Raw genomic sequence first — 18,674 nt, forward strand, 5'->3', positions numbered from 1 at the left:
GCTCGGCCCTTCCCGATGGCGACCGATCTGAGCCATTCTCACTACAGGGGAGCTGAGGATGACCACAAAAATACTCACCCTGCTGCTCCTCCATCTCATCTGTCTTCCTCCATCTACGCTTTCCGGCTGACCCCACTGTACCGACAGGCACCGCCCCCGTGTCGCGCGCGGTGACGCATACGACGCGCGGCCCTACCCCGCCTAGGCTGAGCCCCGCGGCCGCTGTGGGCAGAAAGAAGATGGCGGCGCCGGGCGAGTACTTCAGCGTGGGCAGCCAGGTGTCCTGTCGCACTTGCCAGGAGCAGCGCCTTCAGGGCGAGGTTGTTGCCTTCGACTACCCCAGCAAGATGCTAGCGCTCAGTATCCCCCTCGGCGACACGCCCGCCGGGCCCCAGCCACGGCCCACGAGGCATCGCCCGCCCGGGAGGGGGGGGAGGGCTGGGGGGGGGGGGGAAGGAAGGAATAGCCCTTGTGGGTCTCTCGGTTGGCAGAGCCGCGGGGGGGAGGGGTCTTGGGGGGAGTGGGGAGCCCGGGAAGGAGATTTGGGAGGAGTGGGGAGCTCTGTGTGGGGTTAATGGGAGAGCGAGGCCTCACGTAGGCAGCTTTGGGGGGAAGGAGTGGGGTGACCTGTATGGGGTTACTGGGGAAGAGGGAACCCTGTAAGGAAGCCTTGGGGGTGCAGGCATTCTGCAGTGTGGGTCTGGGGGAGTGTCCTTCAGTGGGGCTGCTGGGAGGGGGTGAGGTGCTCCGTAGGGAAGTTTTTGAGGGCATGAGGAGTGGGGTTATTGAGGAACTGAGGAGCCCTGTAATGGGATTATTGGGGGTAGGTGCCCTATAGGAGAGGTCTGGGGGGGGGGGGGGGAAGGAAGGAATAGCCCTTGTGGGTCTCTCGGTTGGCAGAGCCGCGGGGGGGAGGGGTCTTGGGGGGAGTGGGGAGCCCGGGAAGGAGATTTGGGAGGAGTGGGGAGCTCTGTGTGGGGTTAATGGGAGAGCGAGGCCTCACGTAGGCAGCTTTGGGGGGAAGGAGTGGGGTGACCTGTATGGGGTTACTGGGGAAGAGGGAACCCTGTAAGGAAGCCTTGGGGGTGCAGGCATTCTGCAGTGTGGGTCTGGGGGAGTGTCCTTCAGTGGGGCTGCTGGGAGGGGGTGAGGTGCTCCGTAGGGAAGTTTTTGAGGGCATGAGGAGTGGGGTTATTGAGGAACTGAGGAGCCCTGTAATGGGATTATTGGGGGTAGGTGCCCTATAGGAGAGGTCTGGGGGGGAAATCCTGTATGGGGGAGGAGTGGCTCCATAGAGGCCTGGGGATGGGAGTCTCCCACAGGGTAGTGGGGGTTTTAGGAGAGACCTTGGAGGCACGATTAGGCCTGGAGGGGGTGGTCAGGCAGGAGCACCCTGTGGGGTTCAAGGAGTATGGGAGAGTCTAGTGGGAGCCCATAGTAAGTATTAGTGTAATAGAGGTCAGGAGACCCCTGTGGGGTTTGGGCTGAGGAGGGAGTCTGCAATGGGCTTGTGGGGATTTAAAGGGAGACTATGAAGGCAAAGTCTTCTGAAGGTGGGGAGGAGTCTGGGGACCCCTGTAAGAGAAGCTCTATGGGTGGCTGCAGATAGCAGGGACCCTCTAGGAGGACAGGGACGGGCTAGGGGGAGGGGGGCCAGGAAGTGTCCATGGCTGGGGCAGCAAGGAGGATGTGGATCTGGGCTGCCTTGTGTGGAGGAGAGGTAGGAAGACAGGGACTTAAATTTTAGACAGACATATCCAAACTTGTGGGAAAAGATAAAGGATATGCTTTACTGGTGAGGCTGCAAGTAAGAGGAGAGCAAAGGGCTGTTAGAGAGCAGCAGAGGGACTGCAGAGAGCTGAGGAAAGTGGATGGGGTTAGAAGGGGGCTGGAAGAGTGCTGGAGGCCCCAGGGGTGGGTTCTGGAGGAGGTGCGAGGGGGCTCTGTACCTAGAGGACGTGTCTGAGAGATGTGGGAGGCAAAGCCCTGTGGGGTGCCTGGGCACCAGGTGCTTCTGGAGCAGACTGGAGATCTGTCCCAGGTGAGCTCCCATTTGTTTGATGCTGTTCAGGTGGGGACAGCCCCCCAGGCCTAAGGGGAGGAAAGTCTGAAGAGGTCTCACAGCTTGGTTTAGTGCACCAGCCTACTCTGGAGGGGGCTGAGAGCTCCCGTTCTGGCTTTGCCCCAAAGCTGGGATGCTCTGTTTCATCCCATTGAAGGAAGAGACTGCAGTTCCCTCTGCCTCTCCTTTATTGAAAGGTGTTTGCTAGGGAGGGCTCCACCTGCACAGCCAGGCTCAGGGGGGATGGGAGGAGAGGAAAAATTACTCCCAGGAGCATCACTTCTGAGGAGGTGTCAGCATGGAAGAGACTCTGTGCTGTGCTCCCCTCTCCTTGGGGGAGTGGAGGGCTAACAATGCAGCCTCCTGGGGAACAGATTGCGCAGGAATTAATGTCAGCTCTGGAAAGGTTTTGTTTCTGGGTTGGTACACTTTTGTCTCATTTACACTTCCCAGTTGTGCTGCAGTTCCGACCACTACAAATCTGTCTGTGTTCGAGGTGCTGCCTGGGGAGTGTGCGGGGGTGTGAGAGCCTTTCCCGGGGCTCTTCCACCATGCCAGAGCTGCTCCTGGGAAGGCTCTGCCTTAGTCACCTCCCAGGAGGGGAAATAGTTGTGGTATACAAGGTGCAAACTGGAGACAGGGTGGCTGTTCTGGTTCACTCCCCTGTGCAGACCAGCATTGGTTGGCTGGTGCTTGTGGTGAGGGGGTAGGAGCAGCACCTGGCAGCAGCACCTCCGTACCCCTCAGCTAGTCAGGGCTCAGTGGCGTTTTTGGAGGAGACCATACAGCGTCTGGACTGTGTATGTTAAGGGCACAGGGGGTTAGTGGCCAGAAAGCTCGTGCTATAGTCAGGAAGACTGAGTCACTGTCGGACCCAAGAAGAGATGATTGGTGGTATTGGGGTCTCAGAGACCACCCTGTGCTCGGCTGGGCAGGAACAGGGCTGGTAGAGGAACTCACTGAAAACCAAATGTTCTCCTGGTTTGTCCTGGAACAGCTTTGGTGCTGTAAATGTCTCTACCTGGATTTGTTTTCCTTAATGTCCTCTCCCCTCCAGAATGCCCCTCTTCCAGCGGGAAGCCTAACCACGCAGATATTCTGCTCGTAAACTTACAGTATGTGTCAGAAGTGGAAATAATTAACGACCGCACGGAAACGCCTCCTCCTTTAGCTTCACTCAATGTTAGCAAGGTAAGAGCCTGCCCTCATGAGCGGGGCAAGTTAATGCCCTTCCTCCTGTTGGGGATGAGGCAGCCTATAAGCTTTAGGTCACCCGCTGCAGTTGTAACTGTGGTACTGGTAAGGGTTTGGGTGATATTTTGGGGGTGCTGAGCCTCTGTGACCTACTGCTGGGGGTTTCTGTAGTGAGGCTGCAGCCACCTGACCCTCTCTGCTTTGGAGTTGCTCACGAGGGAGCTGAGGTCCTGGGCGAGGGAACTCCAGCTTCATCCAAGAAGCCTGTGTGGGGCTGGCCGCTGCTCCCCTGTGGAGCTAGTCCCTTGCCACTCTGCTCCCCTGGCTGCCCACACACCCTTCTCTCTGTGTTTACACCCTGTTTGCTCCAGTGTTGGCTGCACCTTTCCAGTGTGGTCCTGCCATGTAGATGTAAGTGCCTGGGTGCTGCTGCATCCTCCTGTGAAAGTTCTGGGAGTGCGGCGAGCAGCTCTGCCTGGCACTGAGCCCAGTGCCCTCCTCGGAGGCTGCACTCACTGTGGGTGTCTGTGCTGACAAGTGGGTGCAAGCTGCTACCTGAAGCACTGACCAAGAGCTTCAGTATCAGGACCTCTGAAATGGTTTTGATAATGCTGAGGCTGCAAAGCACCTCTTCAGCCAGGAGAAATCCAGTGACTCTGATCCTTCTGGCTCCACAGCAGCCCCAGCACCTTTGAGAGAGGAATGTGGTGCTTTGCTGCTTGGAGAGAAGGGAGGATGGAGCCTGTCACAAACGTTTTCCTCTGACAGCAAAAGACTCAAGTGCTCAAATCAGAAACCTGGAGAAGGTGGGCAAGGGCTGAACTTGGTGCTCACTTACTTGAGCCTGTGCTGTGCCTTCTTTTCCAAGATCCTGGATTAAGAACACACCAGAGTGCTTCTGGCGTGCCTGCTTGACAAGGTTTGTGCTCCAGTGGGTGCCCCCTTTGCCTGCAGCCACCTCTGCATGCAGGCCTTGGTCCTTTTCAGAAACAGAATGATTTGAGATGAAGCTGGGTGGCAGGGCATGGACAGGAGTGGAAACGCACATGTGCAGTGAGTTGAGTTTTGAGGAACTGATTCCCAGAGATGATGTGAAAGGGAAGGTGAGCCTGAACCCTTGGATGCTGGTGTGAAGGGTCTGGAAGCCAGGTGTGGGATCTGGCTGTGGGGCTCTTCAGTTGGCACCTCCTCTCCTGGCAAGCAGGTGCAGGCAAGCTCTGCCTGCAGGTTGATGTGACACAATTGGCACCAGCCAGGTACCCAAAGCCCTGTGGGTCCCTTCTCGGTGGATTGGCATGTTGGTGGAGGTCTCAAATGCCACAACTGCCATAAAGATAAGACTTGTGAGTGCATGGAGAAACATCACTGGGAGGTGCACAGGCCTGCTGAGGGGAAAACACCCCCAGCAACTTGGAATGCTCCCTTCACTCTGTCTGGCATCAAACTAACTGCAGTGGATTTGGTGTGGGGGGCTGGGAAATGAATCCAATATCTTCAGTGGATGGAAGTCAGCATGCAGCTGCTGGCCCGCCCCTCTCCCCACCTGCAGCAACAGGAGGAGTTTTCTGCATTGCTCTGACCCATGTCTTTTGTGAATGTGCAGGCTGATGGGGTCTGATGGTTGCTGCACGACTGGAATATGGACAAGCTGATAATGGTTATACTGGGAGAAGGAGCTGTTGGCACCTGGGAATCCTTGTGGTGCTCCAGGACAAGCCCTTGCTGCTCTGGAAGGCCCCAGAGAGCAAGCAGAGCCCTGATGGGTCCTCAGTGAGAGAAAATGTTGGGGCCAGAGGACTTGCTGGGCTTGGAAGGCAGCAGGACTGTGCTGTTGGGGCCTGGTGTGGCAGGGGTGCGAGCCCCTGTTGGAAGGGGGCAGGGGGCTGCTGGCTGCAGGTGTAGCTATAATGAGGCTGCTGCTGGAGAGATGTCACAGATTCCCCCGGGAGAACCTTCAGGAGGGAGGCAGAGTGAAAATTGTGGGAGGAAAATGCTTTTGCACCAGGGCATGGGAAGGGGAGAGGTCTATGGGTCAGCTCTGACTTGGAAGAACAGATGAGGGGCTGGCAAGGTGTGATGGGGCTGGTAGTGGTTCAGCCCAGAGGCTTGGAGCTTCCCATGGCTGGAGGTGGGAAGATGTTGTAGAGGCCATGCCTGCGCTGGCACCTCTGGGGTACCAGCCACATCCCATGGCACCCACCGGGGGAGCTCAGCTGTGAGGCAGAGCCACTGAACTGCACTGGGGAGAGGTGGGCTGCCTGGGTTTGGAGGAGTCTGCTCTCCTTGCTGCCCAGAGTACACCATGCTTGGATCTTCTTACCAGGCTGCCAGCCCCCAAGCAGGATGAGGGGCCATAGCACAGTGCTCGGTGGCACTCATGGATTCCTGCCATGAGCCGTGTTTCCTACTAGCTGTAGGGCCACGAGCAGGGGAGTGAGTCATTCATTCTGGCACAGAGTGCATAGCAGAGGCTCTTGGGTAGCACCAGTGCCTTCAGGTGCTGGCAGCTGGGGAGTGTGAAGCTGTGTGGCAGGGGGGCTGCCCTGGGAACCAGGTGAGTGTTTTGAATGCCTGAATCAGGGAGACTGGAAGTTGGAGGCTTGATGTGGTCAATTTGGGTCTCATCAGGGCTGGTGATGATGAATAGGGAGGGCATGTGTTGTGGGGCAAAGATAAGCAAAGGGACTCTGGATCCTGGCACTTGGTTAATGATGTCATGAAGCAGTTCTAGGTGAGGGCTGATGGACTCCAGCTAGAGACAGGAGGAGGCTGGGCTTTGGGTGCTGTTGATCCCAGAGTCTAGGAGTGTCCAGGATGATGAAGTACCATTAGGATGCTGCCCTATGGTGGCAGCACGCAAAGGACTGCTCCTCACCCACACCTCTCCAGCATTCCCCATCTTCTGGTAGTGGCCTCTTGTCATCCACCTCCTCACAGGGCTGTCCCTAAAGCTTTGGTGCAGGTGGTGGAGCCAGTTGAGACCCAGGTACAGTGGCTCAGGGGGCAGCCCTGCATGGTGAGGTGTTTGGTGTGGCCCCACAGAAGGCTGGTAGTCGTGTGGGGAACTCAGATGCAGGAAAGTTACTGGGGAACATTACACCCAGTCTTACAAACCAGTTTGGACACCAGACTGGTGAAGAGAGCAGCTCCTACATAGGGTGGGGTGAGTGGCTTCAGAGCCAGCTTGTGCTGAGGCTGAGAAAAGATCTTGTCCTGCTGTGAGGGCTTCCCTTGCTCACGGAGGGGCTGGGGAGGAGGCACAAGGGGCTGTGTCTGCCCTGCACCCACCGTCTCAGGAGGTGGGCTGCCAGGCATGGGGAAACCTGTCCCTGACTGGCATTATTTTCTGCACAAGGTGCCCCTGCTCAGTGGCAGCTCGGGCTGCAGGGCTTTGGAAAGGATTAAGTGTCTTTGGGTCTGGCCTGGGGAGTGCTTTCAGGCACCAGGCCAATCCAAGGGCAGGAGGAGGAGTGGGGCCGTTGTGGGCGGCAATGCTAATGTGGCTCTTGCACTGTGACAGCTCCGACCCAGCTCCGACTCCCCCCAGTGGCTGTGGGATTGAAGGCAGAGGATGCCAGGTTTGGGGCTTCCCCTTTCTTCCCCAGGGCCTTTCCAGTGTAATCATGCTTCCCCACATGGACACTGTCAGCTCCCAAATAACCAAACCCACTTATTTTTGAGGGGAACAGAACAAGTGCTCGGGGCTGGAGTTGCTCATCCTCCCGAATGGTCTGCACAGAGGCACCTCCACCATGCAGGCCTTCATGGAAGGGTTATTCTGGGCTCGTCTCCCACCTGCACCCCCCACATAAACAGCACGTGGTGGAAGGTGGTTTGGATCCAAACCACATCAACTGATAGGGAAGAGGTAGAGGGGCAGCTGCTGCTCTTGTGTGTGGCCCCTGCAGCTGACTGACGTGCTGCTTGTGCCTGCACAGGGAGTGCCAAGAGATGGTGCCCACATCCCTCAGATACTGGGAGGCTGCAGGCAGTGGTGATGGAGACTCAAAAGGGAACTGAGCTGTGGCCTGAAGTCGTGTGGCACTGCAGGGGGGTGTGGGGAAGGGTGTGGTTGGATCATGGTGATTGCTGACACCCTGATTTAATTGCTGAGCAATTGGATATCAGCCAGCAGAGCTGTACCTGGGGGGGTCCCGTGTGCCCTCAGAGCTCTTGTGGCTGCTCGGGCCATGCTCAGCAGAGGTTCCTCTCTCTGTCTCCCCTCCAGCTTGCCAACAAAGCACGGACGGAGAAGGAAGAGAAAATGAGCCAGGCGTATGCAATTAGTGCTGGTGTCTCTCTGGAGGGGCAGCAGCTCTTCCAGACTATACATAAGACGTAAGTCCCCTTGTCAGTGCCACCACCACCTCCTGTGTGCTGCCTGGGGGGTTGCAGGGGGGTGTGGGAGGGGCTGTATTGCCTGTTCCTTCAGCCAGATCCACAGCCCTCAGGGGCAGGCGTGGGAGGGAGGGTGGCACCTGGCCTGTACCCTGGCACACTGGCCACGTGTCCATCCCCGCGTGCTTGCACTCCTCCCTGGTCAGGTACCCAGAAGGAGCTGCTGCCCCCATGTCACCTCCTCAGCAAGTCAGGGGCCTGGGGTGGGCAGCAGCTTCCAGAGGGGCTGTGGGAGCACAGACTGGAGCCCCGGGCAGTGGCACTGGCTCATCCTTTTTCCCTCTCCCTGCAGCATTAAAGACTGTAAATGGCAGGAGAAGAACATTGTTGTGATGGAAGAAGTCATCATCGCCCCTCCCTACCAAGTGGAAAACTGTAAAGGCAAAGAGGGGAGTGCCCTGAGTCACGTACGCAAAATAGTGAGTAGAGGCTGGGTGGCACTGGGGCTGCTGGGGACACTGGGAGGGAGTCACATCCCCAGGGACTCCCCTGCTCCTTCCTCGGGGGACCCCCTGCCCACCTCGGGGGCCCCTTGCCCACCCTGCCTTTGCTGAACCCCTCTCTCTGTCCAACACCCTTCCCCACTGGCAGGTGGAGAAACATTTTCGAGACATGGAAAGCCAGAAGGTAATGCAACGTTCACAAGCACAGCAGACACAGAAGGAGACGTCTCTGTCGTCCTGAGGCCAGCGCCAGCACTGGGGCTGCCCGCCGCCTCACCACCGAGTCCTTGGAGGCAGGAGGGCGCCCGTGGGGGGATCAGCTTTTGTTTCCTTTCTTTTGAGCTCGTTAATGGGGGAGCTCAACTGATTCCAAACCTTAGACTTTAAAACAAACAAAAAAAGATAATAATTTAAAAGCTTATGCATTACTTGACTAACAGACTTTCCTTTGTCTGCCATCTTTTCTTCCCCACTGACGAGTCAGACTTGGTTAGTTTTTTGGGGTTTTTTTTTACTCTCTTTTCATTTTTCCTGCCCCCTCCCAAACCCCTTTTCTAAAGGATGTCTGTCCCCTCAGATCTCCTCCTGCCCATCCCCCTTCCCCCCCCTCCTCCTCAAAAGCCCTCCAAAAATAAAAGTAATGAGCTGGCTGCGGTGGCCGAGCTGAGACCCTTGTGACCAGCGCGGTCTTATTTTAATTTTGTTTGCACAGGGCAAGGCTTGAATTACTCTTTATTTTTCTTATCTTTATATATATGAATATATATATATAATGTTCTTTAAATATTTTCTGCTTCTAGCAGTTCTCTCGATCCAGGATCGTGGCAAAAAACATTCCCCCCTCAACCCCCCCTCTGCCCTGCCCTCCTGCTTGCCGGCCCCAGGGAGGGAGTTGGGGGAGGGGGGGGGGGGGCTGTGGCTACTCCTCCCCCAGGCCAGACCTGGGTTTGGGGCTTCCCGAGTTCCCCCCTTCTCTTTTATTCTTTGGGGGTTTTTTCTCTTTTTTTTTTTTTTAATTAATTTTAATTTTTTTTTTTCTTTGCCATGATCCTTCCCTCCTCCGTTTTTGTTTTTAAAGGAAAAGAATAAACGGCTCAAACTTGAACAATTCAAGCCCTGCCTTTAGGAGAGATAAAAATGAAAAAAATAAAAACAAAAAAAAAGAGGAAAAAATAAATTTTTTTAGTGTTGTTTAGGGGAAAAGAAAACAATAATAAAAACCTGATTTTTTTTTTTTTTTAATCATCACCCGTCTCTGCGGCTCAGGCGGCGGGACTTCCGGAGGCGCGATGATGGCGGCGTTGTCGGGGTGGCGGCGACGCCCGGATGGCGGCGGCGCGCGCTGCGGCTGCTGACGGCTGGCGGCAGCGTCCTGCTGACGTGCTTCCCGTTCTGGCACTGCTTCAGCGGCCTGCTGCTCTGCGCCGAGCGCGCCGCCGCCCGCCGGTGGGCACCGCCCCGCGCTGGGGGGATCCTGGGAGGAAGGAGGTGCTGGGAGAGGCTGGGGTGGATGGTGAGGCCCGGGGAGCCGAGTACATGTGGGGCTGTGAGGGGCTGCTGGGACGAGTGCGGGGCTGGGATAGGTGTGGGGCAGCCAAGAGGCTTCTGGGGCAAGTGGGGGAGTTTTAGGGGCTAGGGTGAGTGTAGGGTGGCTAAGGGGCTCCTGGGGCCGGTATAGGGCTAGGGTAGGTGTGGGGCAGTTGAGGGGCTCCTGGGGCTGTGAGGGACTGAGGTACATGTAGTAGGATGCATTTGCGGTACCTGGAGTGAGTGTGGGTCTCGGGGAAGTGTGGGGGAGCTGGTGGGTACTGAGGTGAGTGTGGGAGTGCAGGGTGGTGAAGGGCTGGGGCGGGTGTGGGACCTGGGGAGCAGGGTACATGTGGGGCTCTTCCCCAGGCTGTTGTGTGCCAGGGGACTGGGCCCAGCTGCTTTAGGGGGTTCAGGGAGGGGAGATGTTTTTGGGGTGTGTGGGCACTGCAGAGTGTTCCTTCCCCCTCCCATGGGGAAACTGAGGCAAGGGAAGTACAGTGTCCTGGACTGGGTTTTGCTGCCAGTTCCTGCCTGTGCCTGGCGGTGTGTGCTTGCAGGAGGACATGCTGGTATGGGAAATGTCATGGCAGGACATGGTGAGGGGCTGGCAGCCCCCAGGTATCCCTACAGGCCATGTGCCTGTCCTGCCGCCCAGTTGGGTAGGCATCTGTGCCCCCTGGCTGCGTGGTGGAAAAGCAAACAGGGGCTGATAAGGGCCTTCCTCCGGGGGCCTTCCGCACGTGGCCCCTCCCTAATGTGCCTCCGGCGGAACCGGAGCCATAAAGTGTGGGGAAGCAGCAGTGCCCTGTTTGCTCTCCCAGCACCTTTCCATCCGGGGAACGCCACGAGGGCTGGACCCCTCCCCTCGGGGGACTGCCTGGGCTCCAGTGATGCACCTTCAGCCCTAGACCCTCCTCCTCTCCCACGCTGACCGTGAGAAGTGGGGGCACCCCCTGCCCTGTCCCCTTAGGCCTCCTCTGCCCTGCCTGGGGAGGGAGCGGAATGGGGAGCAACCGCCCCCCCCCCCCCGCCCCCGCGCGGGCAGAGCCATCCTGTGACCTTTGTAAAATGGCTGTTTGCTGTCACTCGGGGGAAATGGGGCAGAAAGTCCTCACTCCCCCGTGGGGTAGGCTCGGGGGACTGGGGACCCTCCGGGCTTCAACTCGGGGATGTCCGTGACCAGGCAGTGACATCGTCACCGTCCTGCGGGGCTCGGTCCTTGGCCACAGCAGTGGGGCTGGTGTGTGTCCCCCCTCCACCCCTCCCGATGGGGCAGACCCCGTGGTAGGGGAGGCCACAGCCCCCGCCGGTCCCATGGGCCCCGCCGTCCGCCCTCGCCAGTGGGAAAACGGAAGGTACTGAGCCGGGGGGGCTGCTCCCTTCGGCCTCACAGCGGGGCTCAGCTCCCCTCCCAGGCCAGTGCTGCCCCCCTTCTTCCTTCCACTCCTCCCTCGGCTCTTCCCCCGCCCCCGGGTTGTTCCTTTTTGGTACTTAGCTGTGACTTTTATTAAGGAAGAGAAAAGCCGCGGGAGAGTTCCATGTCCTATGAGTGGAGGGGGCACGGGATGGGGACACAGCGGCACCGGGGTTACACGGGGTCACCTGCCCTCCCCCACCGGCGCAGCCGGCACCGAGGGGATTTCTCTGTAAATCCGTGGTTTGCCCCAGTTCAGTGCCTGGGGGAGGGGTGTCTGTGTGGGGCAGGGTGAGTGTGACATGCGTGTGTGTGTGCACATATCTGGGATTTGGTGATTGTGGGTGCCGGGAGGGTGGGGATTTGGGAGGGGCGGTCAGAGCGTTGTTTGTGTGTGTTGGGGGGCACGTGTGTGTGACTTTGCACACACAGGCCCTTGCTTGGTGCTGCCGGGAGAGGTCAGCAGAGCTGCAGGCGCCGCAGCTGGGGCTGTGGAGGGACGGGCACGCTTGGGTGGGCAAGAGGGAGTGTGGGGAGGGGGTCAACAAGGGCAAGTGTAGAGTCTTACGTCTGGGAAAGAATAACCCCATGTACCAGTACAGGTTGGGGAATGAACTCTTAGAAAGCAGGAGAGGGGAAAGGGTCCTGGGGGTCCTGGTGGACAGCAGGATGAGCATGAGCCAGCAATGTGCCCTCGTGGCCAAGAAGGCCAATGGCATCCTGGGATGGATTAGAAGGGCTGTGGGCAGTAGGTCAAGAGAGGTTCTCCTCTGTCTCTGCCCTCGTGAGACCACATCTGGAATATTATGTCTAGTTCTGGGCCCCTCAGTTCAAGGACAGGGAGCTGCTGGAGAGAGTTCAGCACAGGGCCACAAAGATGATGGAGTGGAGCATCTCCCTTATGATGAAAGGCTGAGGGAGCTGGGGCTCTTTAGCTTGGAGGAGACTGAGGGATGATCTCATTAATATTTACAAATATGTAAAGGGCGGGTGTCAGGAGGATGGAGCCAGGCTGTTCTCAGTGATGGCCAATGACAGGACAAGGGGCGATGGATATAAACTGGAACACAAGAAGTTCCAAAGAAACGTAAGGAAGAATTTCTTCCCTGTTCATGTGAGGGAGCACTGGAACAGGCTGCCCAGATGGGTTGTGGAGTCTCCTTCTCTGGAGACATTCAAACCCACCTGGACGAGTTCCTGTGTGACCTACTCTAGTTGGTCCTGCTCTGGCAGGTTGGACTAGATGATTTTTTGAGGTCCCTTCCAACCCTTAAGATTCTGTGATTTTGTAAGGGTGTGCAGTGTGTTTGCACGACAGGGTGTGTGGGAAGGAGGTGAGAGATTGCACAGGAGGATGTGTGGGTGCATGTGTGTGTATGAGGGTTCATGTGTTTGCCTCTGTGTATGTGTGTGTGTACAGTTTGCTTGCACAGGTGTGTAGGTGGGCACATGCTTTCTCACATGTGTGTGGCTGTGCGTGTTTGCATGTGTGCTCCTCTTATAGCAACACCATGCATCCCTCCACGTGTGCATACCCCTTGCCACCCCGGGATTTGGCCTGTGTCCTGCCACATCCCAGCACCACCAAGGAGGCACAGGGGGGGCCATGCCCATCCTGGGACCCTCCTCTGTGACCCCTCATCCCTGAGCTGCCGTGGCCACAGGGTGCTGTGACTATAAGGTGTCATGGCTCTAGGGTGCCATGGTTATAGGCTCCTGTAGCTTTAAGCTGCAGTGAGTATAAGCCGCTGCGGTTATAAGGTGCCATGTCACTAAGCTTCTCTGACTATAAGCTGCTGGGACTATATGGTGCAGTGTCTATAAGGTTCTGTGCACCGTGGCAGCCATGTGGGTCATGCTGCTGCTGCTGGTGGCCCTGGGCATGCTGGTGATGGGGCTGGTGGCCCATCGGCTCTTTGCTCCCAGTGGCAACCCCTTTGCCCAGCCCCCCCGGGCCCCCTAAGCAGGGTGAGTGCTGGACCTGTCTGTCCATCCTGCTGTGCTCAGTGTGCTGCCTGTGCGCCTCTGCCCCTGCAATGCTCTGGGGCTGAGGCATATGCATGTGTGCAGTCTTCAGTGCCTGATGGGTGCCACCAGAGCTGAATGCCATGGTCATCGGTAGCGGCATGGGGAGCCTGGCAGTGGTAGGCACCCTGGCTAAAGTGGGCAAGCAGGTGCTGGTGCTGGAGCAGCACAACCAGACTGGCGGGTGCTGCCAAATCTTCCAGGAGCAGGGCAATGAGTTCAACATGGGTAAGGACTCCCCTTGGTACCCCCTGTGCCTATGTGTGTGGGCAGCATGTGTCTCTGTGTGTGCAGGTGTGTGTAGTCACCATGTTCCTCTGTGTGTGTGCAGCCAGTGTGTGCCTGTGTGTGTGCAGGCATGTACATGCAGATGTGTGCAGGCAGTGTGCAGGTGTTCCCTGCCCTGCTGTGTGCCTGCAGGCCAGTTGCACGCCTGCGTGCAGGTGTTCCCTTGTGGCAGCATTGCAGAGTGGATGTATTTGCAGTGTGTTGCATGCAGTGTTTATGTGTGTGCAGTGTGTCCTGCTTACACGTTCCATCAGTGCATGCACTGTGCACACACACATGCGGTGCCTGTTGCTGTGTGCACTGGCCAGGTACACAGTGCAGCACCTGCAGTGTTTTTGCAGTGCATGTGCCCTTTGTGTGCGGCATACCTGCATGCACTGTTTGCATGCATGCTGTGTGCGTGTAGCACCTGCGGTGTTTTTGCAGTGAGCACACTCACTGCATGCCAGTTGTGTTTGCAGCATGCCACATGGGCACATACCGTTTGCATGCAGTGTGTGTACATGCAATGCATGTACTGTTTGCATGTAGCACATGTGTGTGCATGCTGTGCGCCCAACCCAGGCCCTGCCACCCCCCCAGCAGATGGTGGTTAGACACACAATTCCCCGCCTGCCACCCTGGGGGCTCCCACTGAGTGTCTCTGTGGGGGGACAGTCCTATCCCCAGCCCCCCTGACTGACCACCACCTGCAGGCATCCACTGTGTGGGGCAGATGCATGATGGCAGCATGCTGCGCATGGCACTGGACCAGCTGATGGATGGGCAACTGTGCTGGCAGCGTCTGCCCGACCCCTACAATGAGGTGAACCTGGGCCCCTGGTGCTACCATCTCCGTGCTGGCAAGGCTGCCTTTGCCACTGCCCTGGAGGAGCAGTTCCCAACTGAGAAGGTGGCCATCAGGGAGTTTATGAGGCTATCCAAGGTGGGTCCTTGGGGACACTGCCCCCTGGGTGAGAGCACGTCCCCAGAGTGTGGTGCTGGACTGGCTAGCTTTGGAATATGGGGATGGGGATGGTGGTGGTGGCATCAGTGGGTCTGGGGGAAGGGTGGTGGGGATGTGAGTGATGGTCACGGTGGGGAAGGGGTTGTAGGAACATCAGGAACAAGGGTGATGTCATGGTGGAGACACGGGTGATGGTTGTGATGTGGATACAGGCACTGGGCATGGTGGGGACATGATGGGGATAGTGGGGCACAGATGGTGGGGATGGATGCTGGGACCATGACAGTGACAGTCATGAGGCTGTGGTGGTGGTGGTGGCAGTGGCAGGGCCATGGTGGTGACCTGGGTGATGTGGGATGATCCCCATGCAGATGGCCTCACAACACGTGGTGCTGCTAGTGCTGCTGAAGATGGTGCCGCAGTGGGTGGCCACCTCCTGGTCCGCACTGGCCTCATCTACTGGATCTACTCATCTTCATGGCAGCCACCAGCCACAGCAAGGCCGTGACCTGTCTGACGGATGACTGTGACCTGCGCACCCTGCTCAGCTACCTCTTTTACAGTCAGGGGGCTGTTATGATAGGGAGGAGGTTGGTGCAATAGGGAAACCACTGTTACAATAAGGAAGAGCTATGTCACAGAATCATATAATCCCAGAATGGTGGGGGTGGAAAGGGCCCTGCAGAGCTCATCCAGCCCAACCCCCTGCTAAAGCAGGTTCCCCTCGATCAGGGGGCACAGGAATGTGTCCGGGTGGGTTTGAAAACCTCCTGAGAAGGAGCCTCCATACCCTCCCTGGGCAGCCTGTGCCAGGGCCCCCTCACCTGAACAGCAAAGAAGTTTCTCCTCATGTTCCAGTGGAGCTTCCTGTGTTCCAGCTTGTGCCCATTATCCATTGTCCTGTCACTGACCACCACAGAACAAAGACTGGCCCCATCCTCTTGACACCCAGCCTTTAGGGATTTATAAGCATCGATAAGATTCCCCTGTCTTCTCCTCTCTCCAGACTAAACAGCCCCAGTTCCCACAGCCATTCCTCATAAGGAAGATGCTCCAGTCCCCTGATCATCTTGTCAGCCCTGTGTTGGCCTCTCTCCAGCAGTTCCCTGTCTCTCTTGAGCTGGGGAGCCCAGAACTGGACACAGGACTCCAGTGTTTCTGATGTCCTCAGTGTCCCCAGGATTCCTGTGTCCCCAGTATCACCAGTGTCCTCATGTCCCTGTTGTCCTCAGTGTCCCAGCATCCCCATGTCCCTGGCACCCCTAGTGTCCCCTGTCAGGGCATCATGTCCCATGTCCCGCAGGTGTCTGCTCCCACCTGGCCATAGTGAGGCTAGGCATGGGCTCCTTTGTGTTCGCGGGGCTGCAGGGCAGCGCGACAGCTAGTCCTGCCCGCCACCAACTTCTGGATCTACCCCCACAATGACCTGGATGCCATGTAAGGTCCCCTGGGCACTGCAGAGTGGATGCAGAGGGGGTGGGTGCACAGCGCTGCCCGCTCTGCCTGCAGTATGACCCACTATGCTGCCCTGAGCTATGATGACATCTCTGAAAACCTGGCCATGATGTTCATCACATTCCTCACCTCCAAGGACCCCACCTACGAGCAGCAGCACCCAGGTACAGAGCAGGGGGCCCCACATGCCACCCTCCAGCTCTGCAGCCCTGAACCACTCAGCTTTGCAGACTCAGAGTCTCCTTCATCCCACTAGCTGGGATCTGGGGAGTACCACCACTGCCACATCCCAGGCTGGCACCAGCACTGGGATACCCCACCATGGGTTGGACGTGTCACTGGTTGTCCCCTCCTCGTAGGCTGGTTGTGCATGACCATCCTGACCATGGCACGGTACAAGTGGTTTGAGGAGTGGACTGGGACCCATGCAAAGCACTGCGGCCCCGACTACCAGCAGTACAAGATGACCGTTGCCCAGCGCCTGCTGGAGCGGGCTCTGCAGCGCTTCCCCCACCTCCACGACAAGGTGACATGGTCCCCACAGCATCCCCAGCCACACAGGGTGCCTGACAAGGAGGGTGCAGGAATGGGGGGCTCATAGGGATGGGGTGCCCCACAGAGATGGGTGCACAGTGGAGATGGAGTGAGGAAAGGGGTGCCTGACAGGGACAAGGTGCCCTGCAAAGCCATGGCCATCACAGCCCCCAGGACCTTCGCAGGGGGGTGAAGCCCCTAGGTAGACTCGGACTCGTTGCGTTGGGACCTGCTGTTTGGTGGGATGGGTCTATCCATGCCCCTTGTGCCCTGTGCACCCCGATGTGCCCCAAGCACCCACCGTGTCCTGCCCAGGCAGGTGAAGTTTGTGGAGGCAACGTCACCACTCACCAACCAGCACTATCTGGTGGCTCCCCACGGGGAGATGTACGGCACTGAGCATGACGTTGCCCGCTTCAGCCTGGCCGTGGTGGCTGCCATGAGAGCTGAGACACCCATGAAGAAACTCTACCTGACAGGTAAGGGACCTGCATCCTCATGTCCTCACGTCCTCATGTCCCTCTGTCCCCATGCCCAACTGCAAGCTGCAGACAGTGTCCCCACAGGCTCCCTACAGCTTGGGATGTCCTCTCATGGTGGTGGCTGTGTCACCTCTGGGGGTGGCCATGTCCCACCGTGCTCATCCCCAGGGCAGGACATGTTCAGCTGTGGGCTGGCAGGGGCCCTGCACGGGGGGCTGCTCTGAGCCTCTGCTGTCCTAGACTGTCTGCTTTACCTGGACCTGCTGCTCCTCAAGAAGATCGACGCCAGGGCCAGGGCCAGCAAGTGGTGTGAGTGGCCAGGGCCAGTGACTGTTGGGGACAGCCCCATGCCAGGGGGGCCCAACTCAATAAACCCCGAAGTTCCACTGGCCTGGGATCTCATCTCTCAGGATGGAGATGAGATGGGGAAAGGGATGGGAATGAGATGGTGTTCTGGTTTAGCAAGGAGCAGCTTTTGGCTTAGTAACAGGGGGAGCGGGTTGCAGTGAAGACCCGGTAAAGAGTTTGCGGACTCTCCCCCGGCTCCTGGGTTCACACCCACCTCCGGCCCGGCTGGGCCAATCTGGCGCCTCTGCCAGCACTATTTAGGGGACGGGAATTTGAAATGCGAGGCGGGAGGTGTAAGAGTGATACAAGATGGAGGCGACCACGCGGACCCTTCAGCCAGAGAAGGAGGAAGGAAGGAGAAGCAATAGACCAGAGACTCTTCTGCAAGTCGTGGCGAGAATACAAGCTGTGCCCCTGCAACCTATGGAGATCCATGGCAGGACTGAGAGTTACCAGCAGCTCCGTGTGAGTGAGCCCGGACGGGTGAGGGACTGTGTGGGGAGACGGCCATGGCCCAGGCCGTGCTGGAGAGCCTGCACGCCGCAGAGCAGCCCCACACGAGAGGCAGAGAGGAGCTGCAGCCTTTGGAATAAGTGCGCGTCGGAGCAGCCCGTGCAGGGCTGCCATGCGTGTGAGTTACCCCATGGACTTGCAGGGAGGACTGGAGTGGAGTTCACCCGTCCTGAGGAGGGACAAACGGCAGAAGCTATCGGGAACAGACTAACAGAAACCCCCACTGCCTGCCCCCCCGAACCGTTCAGGGGGGGACAGGGTAAAAACACCGGGATCAGGGCTCTGAGCCCGGGAAGAGGGGAGATGTGGCAAGAAGGTGTTCTTAAAAAGGCTGGTTGGACTCTTCATTGATGTATTACTCTGTGTTGTTTCATTTTGGTTATGTTTTGGGTTTTTGGGGGTATGTTTTAGTTGATGTTGCATTAAATTATTTTTCTGTTTTCTTCCCCAAACCGAGTGGCCTGGTCTGTTTTGTCCTGAACCTTAAGCGGCAACTAAGCTCTCCCTGCCCTTGAGCAATTCTCAGCCTCTTCGGTACTCGAGGCTAATCGTGGCCTTTGTTCCCTGATGGGCCTAAACCACGACAGATGGAGACGGAGATGGGATGGAATTGAGAATGAGATGGGATAGAGACAGGACTGGAAATGGCATGGGGTGGGGATGGAGATAAGGACAGGGTCTCAGGGCCCTGGCTGACACATGTTCACATGCTCATCTGGCCAGCTGTGGGTACATGCAGGCTTCAGAGCCCACCCCCAACTTTCCCCCTTCTTCCCCTTTATCCCTCCACAAGCTTCCCCAACCCCCCAAAACCAGCAGAGCAGGGAGTTCTTTTACATTTTAAAAATAATAGACACCCCCCAGTGCCCTGATGGCATGAGTGGGGGGGGGGCATGGACTCAGACATCTGGGGGGGAAATACTGACCCAGGCATCTAGATGGCCCCAAATGCCTGGGTCTATGTTCCCCCTCAGCAAAGGGTAGCATTGTCACCTGACTGTCCTCGGGGGGGGGGTCACCCCTAGAGACTGGTCTAGGTGGT

At 57.7% G+C, this 18,674-nt stretch overlaps 2 protein-coding genes across 2 annotated transcripts; both read left to right on the top strand.

The window, feature by feature from the left end:
* The first annotated feature begins 173 nt into the window (after positions 1–173).
* Positions 174–8,766, top strand: LOC104558545 (protein LSM12). Its single transcript, XM_062016878.1, has 5 exons — positions 174–360; positions 3,120–3,253; positions 7,485–7,594; positions 7,947–8,073; positions 8,246–8,766. Exons 1-5 carry the CDS (start codon positions 240–242, stop codon positions 8,336–8,338), a joined length of 585 nt encoding a protein of 194 aa, XP_061872862.1. The 5' UTR covers positions 174–239; the 3' UTR covers positions 8,339–8,766.
* A 4,121-nt stretch (positions 8,767–12,887) lies between these two features.
* Positions 12,888–17,364, top strand: LOC133628603 (all-trans-retinol 13,14-reductase-like). The gene is given in 6 exon segments (XM_062016989.1): positions 12,888–12,969; positions 13,127–13,294; positions 14,050–14,279; positions 14,672–14,729; positions 14,732–14,755; positions 14,758–17,364. Coding segments are annotated over 6 exon segments (708 nt in total). The 3' UTR covers positions 14,904–17,364.
* The last annotated feature ends 1,310 nt before the right edge of the window (positions 17,365–18,674 follow it).

This window comes from Colius striatus, chromosome W, assembly GCF_028858725.1.
Source record: "Colius striatus isolate bColStr4 chromosome W, bColStr4.1.hap1, whole genome shotgun sequence".
Taxonomy (NCBI): domain Eukaryota; kingdom Metazoa; phylum Chordata; class Aves; order Coliiformes; family Coliidae; genus Colius; species Colius striatus.

Excerpts from the sequence above, each read along its gene's own strand:
- LOC104558545 (XM_062016878.1), top strand. The coding sequence starts at position 240 with ATGGCGGCGCCGGGCGAGTACTTCAGCGTGGGCAGCCAGGTGTCCTGT. Across the intron at positions 361-3,119 it reads CAGCAAGATGCTAGCGCTCA|AATGCCCCTCTTCCAGCGGG; the intron begins GTATCCCCCTCG and ends TCTCCCCTCCAG. Across the intron at positions 3,254-7,484 it reads CTTCACTCAATGTTAGCAAG|CTTGCCAACAAAGCACGGAC; the intron begins GTAAGAGCCTGC and ends TCTCCCCTCCAG.